Here is a 12,210-nt window from a genome sequence, read left to right as displayed (position 1 = left end):
TCTATTGACACGTTGCACCGACGAAAACTGGAAGGCCCAGCTCCCCTGGGTCCTTGCACCGCACCAAGGGCAGATGGCGACGTGTCCCCCACAGAAAAACTCTATGGAGAAAGACTAGCTGTTCCAGGGGAATTCTTCCTGCCATCAGCCAACAGCACAGACACCCCCCTCCCAAGGTTGAGGGAACTAGCACAGAAGTTCGTGCCCTGCCATAAGACCTTCATGGACAGAACCAACACCTACAGCCCGGCCGGCCTGGATTCCTGCACTTACGTCTTTGTCAGGATAGACGCCTATCGCCCACCCTTGACCAGGCCCTATAGGGGCCCTTACCGAGTCATCGACAGGACCCCCAGAGCGTATCTCATCGACATCCACGGCTGGGAGGATTGGGTCTCCATCGACAGGCTAAAACCAGCATTCCTGTTAGACAGCGAAATCCGAGAGGAGGCAGGCAGAGGCCCCAAGGTCCCCCCTCAAAACATGCTCCCCAGGGAGGGGCCATGGGTGCCCCAGAGGCCGCACTGCGGAAGATCCAGCAGTCGACGTTGCCCACAGTTCTCGAAGAGAAGGGGTTGCCTCCTGCTCCCCCAGTGCCTCCGTGATTAATTTTCATGTCATCCAATAATTATCTCTGTAATCATTATCTTGAGGGGGGAGTACTTGTAAAGGCATCAAGCGCCTCTTCATTTCTGCATTAATCACATCATGTATATTACCTGTTATTATTTAATTTTTATATATCTCTACATACACATTATTGTCCAGCCTTTCCACCGATGTATATACTGTAACCACTTTTGTACATTTATTGTAACGCAAATTATTTTCATTTATATGTCATCTAACAAACACAAATTCTTGCCCAAATGCGTGATATGGGATCCGCAGGTCAGTGACCACTGTTCTGTCCACATTTCTCAATGTATACCTGGCTTCCAAAAAATAAATCAAGTCATATCCAGACCTGTTGTCTTGAATCTCACACCCCAAGTACAGTTTTCTTTGTTTCTAAGCTGCTGAGAAGGTGTGTGATTGTCAAGAAGAGTGTAGAATGTTTTGCTGAAATATTCTAGAATTTTAATTAAGACAGGCTATTTTGTAAAGATGTATATTGTTGGAAATATATTTGTTTAATATTATATTAATTGAAATCTGATATTTTCAGATATGCTTATAAGTGTCAACGTGATTTTTTTTCTATAAAAAGTACATGATTTTTTTAAGAGACTGTTAGAGGTCTGTGGGTTATAATGTGTGTTTAAGCTGAGGTAATGTTCTAAATCTCTACAGTGGGGTGTGGACCTGAATGTTTGATAGCTATCAACATTTTTATATCTATCAGCCTTCAGTTGAGAGGATAGCTTCTCAAGTCACCAGTCATCTTCTAGACCTATATTGCCATCTCTTCAGCATACTTTGATGTGAACATTTTAGTGTTTTGCCTTGGAATGAATCTATGATCAGTGAGACATCATTGTAAGTGCCTGCTGCATAAGCACCAAAATAAACCTTATATTTTTTATATATGTAAAGAGAGTTTTTATCACACTATACAAAGCCACTGGCCACTTCTACTTTAGAACCTTATCGTGTGAAATGGCCGTTTATTGAAGATGGTGGGTTTTAGAGGTGATAATCACTGACTGGGATTATTGTGTTTGATGATCTTTCTGTGTACTTGCAGCTTTTGTTGCTTTATCTGCATCCTCATTCCCCTGGAAGCTTACATGGGCTGGTATCCACAGTAACACAACATTTACACCAGTTTTAATAGCCTAGTTTGCACAATGTAAACTTAACTTGCTGTACGAGAAAGTTTTTAGGACAATAGTTTTGATGAGCTTCAATAGCACTTGTTGAATCACTGAAAATAAGTTTCAGTGGTGGTGTATTTTTGTTAAATGTTGAATGTATTGTACTCACTTCTGCTGTGAAAATGGCATCATTTTTTGGTAAAGAGAATTGGTTAGTTTTATCAAGTGCAGTGTCAGCAAATCTTATGCCTACCAGCAATTTGGAATCATTATAAATAGCATTATGTGGAACTGTGCATCTTATGTTCTTTTGTGAGTTGTTAAAAATGTTCATGAATATACAGTATGCAATTTTTGGACCAGTACTAAAAATGGGCATGTCTTCTAGGTAGTCAAAGGAGAAAGCATCTTTTACTCCCGCAGGAAATCTGATCCTGATATTTATTGATTCATTATGACAATGACCTCTAAAAAAGAAACATGAGGTGGGAGACCAATCATCACCCTTTGCCCAGTGAACACCCACTTCAGTATGGGGATATGGAATAAATGCTGCAGTCCATTCAGAGTGACTTCCTAGCATCTTTGGAGCTCAAGGATGTGTTCTCATACATTCCTATCCTCCTGACATCAAGGAAATACCTTCACGTTTTCTGGCAATGATAGGTATTTCAGTTTTAAGTTCTATGTTTTAGCCTGTCTACTGCTTCAGTCATTACCAGAACCTTGGTACCTGTGGCAGCATGGGCACAAGATCAGTGTAAGATTTTAATGATAGTATTTAGTCACCTGGCTGGTGATGGTGGCTACAGCACATCAGTTATGATAGGTTGCAAATGCACCCTTGATGAAAGTTTGTACATAAATATGGTCACCAGTACAGAAGAGGAGCTAGTTTGCCTGACAGAGGACAAGATCAGAAGAATATGGGCCTTGATAAAGCAGTTGTCACGGAGTTCAGATCCTCCAGTGAAGTTAGGCACCTTGACTTGCTGGAGAAACTGGTTCTTCGCAAATGCTTCAGACAGATCTCTCCAACTGCAGTTTGCAAAATTGTAGTCAGAGGCAATTTACCCTATAACTACTCAGTCATAGCCTTGGAGGAGGCCCTGGAGGAGTTTGATGGTGGTAAATTCTGGGCCTCTTCCTAATAAGTCTCATAGTTCCTCCCAATCCTGAGGTACTGAGGTTTACAAACACATCAAGTCAGTGTTGTTAAGCATACTTACGGGATTTTTGTGCGAAAGAATTATTGGTTACCAGCACACAACTTTCTTGAGTTAGATGCCGTTTTTCTAAGTGCTTCACCAAAAGAGCATTGAAGTATCCATGCAGTCAAGGTGGCACTTGTTCAAAGACCTTGTACATATTGGTAGTTAAAAGCTTCATTGCCCAGAAGCAAATGAAGTCAACATAGTGCTGTGGTTCATTCTAGGAAGGCACAACACTAAAGTCAACATCCTTACCAGAGTAATCCAGGTTGTACCATCAGCATGGCTACTGAACTCCAAGGTATGCAGAGCTCTCTGGTATCTGAGGGGCATACTATTAATGGACCTATTTCCAAAGAGCCCAAATCACAAGCTACTGGTGTACTGCTCAGCTCTATTTGACTCAGCAGCCTAGGGAATAGATGTAATGTTTCATCTCTGGGACAACCTCGATGCCTACAGCTTACCTTGTTCGACTATTAGGCAAGTACTGGAGATGTTTTTCTTCTCAGCCAACATGAGGAAGACTCTGGTGCCCTACCTCCTTTGGCCATAAGAAATGGTTAACAGACCTACTGTCGACGGTGGTGGACAACCCTATGAGTCTCCTAGCTTGGAAAAAACCCCTTAAGCAATGATACTTTCACAGATTTTACAAAAACCTGGATACTCTTTGCTTTAACACTTGGAGCTTACCCAGAGAGGCCACACAGATGTGCATATTTGTAAGATTATTGTAAGCTTACACATGTTTACTGGGTTTGTATGAAAGAAATATTTTGTAATATAAACAAACAATTCATTAATTTAGCATGATATGAATAACTATTTGATAGGTGCCAGGGAATGATCAGTGGTAAATGAACTAAGTTAAACTTCTTTACCCTCCTACCACATGGAACAAATAATGTTACAATAATCATGAAATGTGAAGTTCAAAATGATCATGTCTTTTTTCTGGTAAGATTAGACGATACTTTTAAAGCAAATTAATGGCGCTTAAAGAATGAAGGTTTGCAAATGTTATATAATGTAATTGTGATAGTGTAATGTTTATCAACTCTCATGTTTCCAAAGAATTCCACTTGCTAGATATGTCATGTTTCACTTCTAGACAGAAAGATGAGTAACAAATGCAGAAAATGTTGAGCTCATACAAACTAGTGCTGGTCATTTAGGGGTATTAAATAAAAATAAAAGTATAAATTTTAACAGTGTCGCAGTTGGGCAAGACTCGTCTTAAAATTATGAAACTGGAAATTGAAAAACCTGGAATATTTTTTCGTTGAGCCATTTACAGGCGCCAACACTATCGTATTTCAATTGTACATCACATAAGAATTTGCGAATGATGAACTCATTACTATTTTAAAAAGATGAAGATCCAGAAAGTAAAACCTTAAATTGGATGATAAGCATTTGTTACCCACATTCTTTATAACCCTATCCAGTAAAGACAACTCTGTAAAAGTTAAAAACTTTTCATTTTTTAATATTCACTTGAAAATCTGATAATCTAAACTGCCATTGAGATGTATGTTTTGGTGTTGTATAATCTTCTGAATAATCTTCTTGGTTTTATAGCAAACAACGTTAGTCTTTCTAAACAACTGCAATGTTGGGTGGCCAAAACATTTCAAAATAGTACCTGTACTTAAAAATTATCTTACAATTTCTCTCTGTGTTACCCATCTTGTTATGTTTAAGTAAGACAATTCATTTTATTGTCTTTTCAACTATTTTCATATTTTTGTCATTAATTTCAGCCTGATGATGAGGTTATCTGCCTTGACAGCTTTTGTAATTAAATGCTCTACCAAGCCTTGGTGATATTATTCATCATCAAGTTAATATTTTCAAGTATCCATCCGATTGCTAATACTATTTTGAGACGCTATGGCTTCCCAAAGCTGCAGTTGTTTAGACAGACTGAGAAGGTTGGCTCTAGATCCAAGAAAATTGAGGAGGACATAAAATTTCTGGATACTACATTCAAAGGCTAAAGCATTCCCAACTTAATTAAATTCAGAGCTTATTCCATAGATTTTTACAACACCAAAACATATCTCTCATGTTAGTTTAGATTATTAGAAACAAAGAAAGAAGAAACTTTTTCGGAATTGTCTTCACTGAATGGTATCTGCAAAACAATCTTAAATTTTTGCAAATCTGTAATTAGTGTAACCCTATGGGTTAACAGTTTTGCTGTGCGTGAATCATTAATGTCAGTAATCAACCAGAGGACATAAAATTCCTCTTTCTCTACTGGGTATGACGCTCCAAATGAAAATTATTTTGGTTTATCTCTGAAACTGTCAGAAAGGCAAAGGTTTTTACAATTTGCAAGCTGAGCTTTTTTGGGGATTAAAGTGAAGATGTGAATATCACACGTTTTAAGGATTTTAACTATGATTTATTCCAAGGTTTTCATGAGTGCATATTGCTAAATTTCATTCTATTAGAGCTATTGGGATAGGAGGAGTAGGCATTCATTGTTTTAAAATGAAAGGGGAGAAAAGTGGAAGGGTCTCAGAAAGTGTTTTCAGGCTGAAATTAATATTTTGATATTATGTCATGTCCTTTATTTTGTATATAAATATTAGATCCTTGCCTTTAATGGTATGCTACTCATATTTTAGGAATAGATGAAGCTTGACCAGAACAAAATTGCTTTCAAGTCTCAAAGTTGGAAATCACTAAAATGCTTCTGTGCTTGAAATATTTTCTTTGCATTACTACCCCTGTTTCAGAAAGCATGTGATTTTTAAATGGCAGGACAGTGACATGTGAATAAATACAAACCGGACTGTTGTTGATAAACATGCTGCTGTTGAAACTGGTTGGGTTGAGTCTGGTACTGGCTAGGCTGCTGAGCATGCTTCATGTTTGGGATATGGATAGGCCCTTGAGGTTCTGTTGAGGTTGGATTACTGTGAGTATGGTACACAAAAGGGTATGGCAAGACACACTAAAGAGCCAGACTCCTACCACTCTCAAAACAACAGAAAAGGAAAAAAATATGTATTTTAAAAATTTCGTACAAATAGGGCATCCACTGAATATTTTTCTGTCGGTTTACAACTGACATGGTACGACAGTTAAAACATTGTCTATGAATATTATTATAATACTGTAAGAACTAAATGTGCAGGTATGTAGTCAATTAAACAGAAATATTTGATAATTTAAAGAAGTGGGTTACATGAACAATATGAAATTTGAGTTAATTTTACATATAAAGGAACTAAATTATATGTTTGCAAGCTTGATTTAAATAATAGGTTAATATATGATCCTACATAACTTCACTACAGATACTATTTCAAGCAATGAGGTTCTGACATTATACTGTGCTTAACTACGGTATGTAAAAACATATACTACCAAGAATAGCTATAATAAACAAATACGCAGTTGAAAAGTTAACCTTCTGTCTTACTAAAATGGAAAGTAACCATATCTATGTTAAGTAAGCACCTGCCCACACCATTAATTACATCGTTTTTAAGATAACAGCTAATTTTGGTTATGTATCTAACAAAGAACTGAACAGTGCCATATATGTAGAAAACGTTAACACGTGTTTAGCTGTGCTCCATCACCGCAAACACAAAACCACTTCAGTAAGTACTGTACTACATGCATTTATTAATGGCCACAAAAGCTAAAATAAATGATCATACAACAACACCAATAATAATAATGATAGTAATAATAATAATATAGTAATAATAATAATAATATAGTAATATAATAATAATGATAGTAATAATAATATGTAATAACAATAATAATACGTAATAATATAATAACTTAAAGTTCAGTATATTAGAATTATAAATTCATGGTATTTTGGTTTCTGTCACATCATAGTACGTTGTTAACATAACTATTCAGAAAATTTAACTCTTACCCTATGTCCAAGAGAAATTACGTAAATTACTCTACCTTTTCTGACGTTTGATCAACTTGACTACTCAAACATTAATGGTTTGCCCAATTACAAATAGAGAAACTAATGATTACTAAAAAAAAAATTCTTGAAGTAGCCTACACTGAAAAGTCCTTCTTATGTATAAAAAAATTCTGCTAGATTATGCAATTGACATGGAGTTCGAAACCTACTGACTGTACATTTTGTTGACAGTAACATATGTCCAAAAATACTTAATCTCTAACTTTTGAATGGCTTTTTCCCTTACTCAGAGAGACATTTTTAAGCTAACAGTTCCTGTGACTGACAGAATTACAAGCATAAAGATGTAACATACATATCCTAGACATAATGTACAGTTAGTATAAGGCCTCTTTTTTTCCGTGCCTGCAGCAAGGACGGTAAGAACACCAATTTAAAAACTAGGAAACAAAAAAGGTTTTCTTTAGGGTGTAAAGCACTCTAAAGACCAAATTTCCTACATGATATTAAAAGAAAGATACCTTAGTGTTTTTGTTCTCAAGACTAAGTTTGACTAATAATAGTAATAATAATAATATAATAATAATATAATAATAAAAGGCCTGAGAACTTCAAACTGTTGCATGAAATTACAAAAGACTTATCCATTCAATCTCTAAGTATATGGAGTCTTTGCAAACCTGCAACAATCAATATAATCCCAGCATTGAATGTAACTTGAGTTATTAGAAAGGAGACAAATAATATTTCCTGAGGACAATGAGAGGAGGGCAACAAACTTGTGTACAAAATACAACTCAGCACTTCACCGTGTAACCTCCTTAACATCTCGAAGTTAGACATTTTAATTTTCTTCGATGATAGTCTAATTAGATACAATGTAAAAAATAAAACTACTGTTAATAGTTCAACCAAGAATAATAACAATAAAATCAACTTTATATCAGAGCTCAATTTACAGCTTATGTTCAAAATAAAAAGAAACAAGTAAAAAATGCGCCGAAGCTTCTTCGGCGCAGTCGAGTGTTCTGTACAGCGTATAATCAAGGCCAAAGAAAAATTCTCAGTGGTCTGGCCTATATCATTGCCAGAAGCACGATTATGGCTAACTTGAACCTTAAATAAAATAAAAACTACTGAGGCTAGGGTTGCAATTTGGTATGTTTGACGATTGGAGGGTGGATGATCAACATACTAATTTGCAGCCTTCTAGCCTCAGTAGTTTCTAAGATCTGGGGGCGGACAGACAAAGCTGGCAAAATAGTTTTCTTTTTAGAAAACTAAAAAAGTGTTTCTGAAACACTACCCTGCAGATGGCAATATTGTATTTTACCTTCATATTATATAAGTATGACCTGAACTTTGACCCTGATCTCACTCTACACTTCATTAGTGAAGTGTACATTATGGCTATGATTACTTCAGTCTGACCCTTGGCTTCTAAATGTGACATTCACCCTTGAATCAATTGCGTTTAATTTGTGAGCCCAATCATCTATAAATGGTATGTGTGAAGTTTAAAGGTTTTATTACCAAAGATATTAAAATCATAAAGCTTTACAAACTAACTTTAGTGACTGGATGGACATCTGAAGGACCAGACAAGAAGATAGACAGACAGGTCAGTTACTAACTACTGTACCCCCAGATGATAAAGACGTTCATAATTGACTTTGACTTCGAAGTGCAACCTTGACATCGACTTCAATTTGCACAGCAGGTTCATCAGCAAAGTATGCATGATAAATATGAAGCCTCCATCATGTATGATCAAAATGTCATGACCAAGTTAAATTTTTATTTGACGTTTGACTTCCAAGTATGACCTGACCTTCACCCTTTGATCCACCTAAAAAAATTTTATCCACCATGGACGATATTTTTGAGCTTTTATCTTGAAAACTGGCAGACAGCAGAGGGCTGAATTGCAAAATTCTCCAAGTGGCAAACCTGGGACATAAAAGATTTGCTTGTGAAACAAAATGCCCCTGATAGTGACAAAATGCTATGTGACTTTTGACCCCTAAGTATGACCTTGATCTTCATGGGGGCCTCATTCTGCACAGTTTCAATAGTGAAGCATTCATGATAAATATCAAGTCCCTACCCTGCTTAGTTCAAGAGTTACAGCCATGACTAAATTCCTACATGAGCTTTTGGCATCTAAGGGTGACCTTGACCCCTGGATCATGCCATATAAAATACCAAATTCTAAAGTAATTTGTATTTTTCCTAGCATATGAACCTACGCTTTCATAGATGAAGTTGTCAATGAATCATCTCAAAAAACAAAATCCTAACAAGTAGGCTTACAGTCTCCTGTGACCTGAGCTGACCTTACTATTCCATTGTGTGAACCAGCCCATCTGCAGGGTCTGTTGCCCCTTATGTTGAGTATCCTTATTCTGCTCGGGGGAGAGTCATCATCTCTCATGGCCTATATACCCTGACAATCACTTCTCTCAGCCAGGAGGAGACTGTGTGCACCCTGTACTGATGACTAGCCTCTTGCAGGCAGGTCTGTACACTTGAGGCATCTTGTCCTTGTCATCCCTTACAAAATCATGCAGCAATGGACCACCCATGGGTGTGGGATATAATGTGAGAGGGCGTACAGTTCCCTGACTCACTTGGCTGAGACAAGGGCCAAAAGGTACACTTGTCTTGGGGGTCATATCTCAGTCAGTTTTCTTGAGCGGTTCATAGGGAGGACGTCTCAAGCTTGTGAGACTTTGACCACACCCAACTTGGGAGGTCTCACCTCTCTTGGGGGACACTTCTTTTCAAAATCCCTGATCATGAATGTCAGTGCCCATGTAGAGGAGATGTCTCTGTCCCAAGGTCAGAACATTTGTGGAAGGGCAGCTTTATAACCCTTGACTGCAGTGATTGAAAGGGCTTGATTCTGCCATAGGAAGATGAAACCTTCTGTTTCCTTCACGGTGGTCTTGAGTGGATTAAGACCTTTTCAGTGACACTACTGCCTGATAGCCTCCAACTGTGAATTTGGAGGGAGACTTCTTGATGGTATCGGTTGTTGTGTTCCTGTCTCAACAATGTAGGGATGGGAGGCAGCTCCCTCAGGAAATCCATGAGCAGGTGAAGTAGATTGGCATACCACTCTGCTTGAAGCACACTGGGGCTACCAGTGTCATTCCTAGCCCCTTAGACACAAAGAATCTGTTGATGATCTTCCATAGCTAGTTGAACAGAGGGAGGGTGTAGACATCAATGTTGTCCCAAGGGTGCTGGAAGGCATCCTGGAGTGCTGCCCTTTGGTCCAAGACTGAAGAAAATTGTAGTGGTAGCTTGCTCTTCCTTGCTGTGGTGAACAGGTCTAATGTTGGGTCCTCCCAAAGACTCAGTAGCTTGTCTGCGATGTCCTGCTCCAGGGACCACATAGTGCCTACTACTTGGTCTGCTATGATGTTCTTGCCTAGAATGTACCTGGCTGTTAGTTCCAGTCCCTGGGTCTCTGACCACTTAGATGTCTCTACTGCTAGCTTGTTCAGCTCCAGGGAGATGGTCCCTCCCTATTTGTTCACACAGGCCACCACCATGATGATGATGTTCATCTTTTACTATTACCTTGCCCTCAAGGAGTTCTTGGAAGTGCTGGAGCGCCAACCAGACTACTCACATCTCCAGCATGTTGATGTGGTCTGTACCCTGTTCTGGGCCCCACAGTCCTGAAACACACTCATATTTAGATGTGCGCCCCATCCCCTTCACCTTCGGGATGTGTCTGAATATAACAGCATCCCCAGGGTTGGACGGCTGAGTTTGACTCCCTGCAAGTGGTTCGTTGGATTTCTCCACCAATGCAGGTCCTCCATAACTCCGTCTGGAACACTTATCTATTGTGTCAGGATGTTGCTTTGACTTTTCCACTCCTCCTTCATCTCCCATTACAGAGACCAAATGTGTACCCTGCCCCTGGGTCCAGGTTCTCCTGGGAGACCATGTGACCTATCAGGATCTGCCACTGCTTTGTTGCTTGATGTTGAGTCAGCAGGAAGGGTTCTCTAACCTCCACAGGAGTCAACAGGAATGGTTCTCTAACCTCCACAGGCTTTCTGTACCAGGAAGAGACAGCTGTAGATATCTGGAGTGTTGTCCTGCACTATGTAGCCTCCTTCTGAAGCATGGCTGTTATTTCTTGTTGCAGGGCTCCCCCTTGGGCGAGTCTTCCAGTAGGAGGGGAGTGGGATTAGAGTCCAAGACAGGGGAGGTTTTGTCTCAACAAAGGGGTGTGTGTAACCATTCTGGAGAACTAGGACCGTCCACCCCTCTGCCTTGTAGTACTGCCAGATTGACCACTTGCTCCCCTTGAGTCTTCACATATCCCCTTGATCGCCTGTCTCACTAAGTCCTGGGGAAGCAGTAGAGGGAATCTATGATAGGGCTATTTTGTAGTTTCAACCAACTCTCTATGGAGATCTGTTTTTGGACCAAAGTCAAGATCAGGTTGGCCCACGAGTGGACCACTTGTTTGACTAAGTAGGAATAGGGCTTTCCTATAGGGCCTCAGGTAACCTTGAAGATGTGCCACTTCTCTTGCAGGATGACATCCTTTGTACCTTCTAGGCTAAATATCATCTCCAGATTCGTGGTCTCAGTGCTGTTGAGTCTGACTCAGTTGCCAAAAGCATTCTAACGAGATGTTATTTGACAAACAACAGATGTTGGAGTCTTACATCCTGGGCAGGGTGAAGGCATCCTCTGGCTGGTAGTGCTTGGTGTGTTGGGGAAGGGGTGGGGGAGATTAACTTATACAACCTAGTAGTACTTGGTGTGTTGGGGAAGAGATGGTGGGGAGTAACTTATACAACCTGGCAGAGGCCAACAAACCATACGCTCCCACTACTGGCTCATTTAGCTTCTTCATCATTCCCTGTATCAGCAGCAACCAGGGGAGCAGACTGTTTGCTTCGTCTCCAGTGGATTCTCTGCCATCAGCCCCAGGTATGAGAGGCAGGGATGGTCTTTGGGAGTGGAGTTCATGAGATCTGCAAGATCCAACTTCTATTGGGTCTGGAGGATAAATTCCATAAAGCCCTTCTCTTCCTCTGGTGCTTCAAGGAGGAAAAGTTCTTATTCCTCGTACTTTTGTGCTTCCCTCAGGGTATCTGGGCATTTCACCTCTACTTCTAATGAAGCTGCTGAACTACTACTGGAGGCTGGTCCTGCCACCACTTTGCTGGCTCCTGGAGCAGAGTAGTCCTTGTCCCTGCTCTGGTCTGCTGGGTGGTCCTCTAGCAGAACTTGTTTTGAGAAAGAAGACATCCTCTGGTGTTGCTCTGTCTCATTGGTCTTGAGAGGGGCT

The 12,210-nt window shown here is 39.6% G+C and overlaps 1 protein-coding gene across 30 annotated transcripts in view; it reads right to left on the bottom strand.

Moving 5' to 3' along the window:
- LOC136852221 (trichohyalin-like) overlaps positions 1 to 12,210 on the bottom strand; it is a 392,138-nt gene that overhangs the window by 15,976 nt on the left and 363,952 nt on the right. For 25 of the 30 annotated variants that reach the window (XM_067126802.1, XM_067126810.1, XM_067126843.1 and 22 more), the window contains one exon: positions 5,771 to 5,881. The exons of the other annotated variants lie outside the window; for them this stretch is intronic. In XM_067126802.1, the coding sequence (XP_066982903.1) occupies positions 5,771 to 5,881 (111 nt within the window). The remainder of the gene's footprint in view (positions 1 to 5,770; positions 5,882 to 12,210) is intronic. 30 annotated transcript variants of the gene reach the window in all.

The sequence above is a fragment of the Macrobrachium rosenbergii genome, chromosome 3, assembly GCF_040412425.1.
Source record: "Macrobrachium rosenbergii isolate ZJJX-2024 chromosome 3, ASM4041242v1, whole genome shotgun sequence".
Lineage (NCBI taxonomy): Eukaryota > Metazoa > Arthropoda > Malacostraca > Decapoda > Palaemonidae > Macrobrachium > Macrobrachium rosenbergii.
This window is presented reverse-complemented; position numbering and strand designations above follow the sequence as displayed.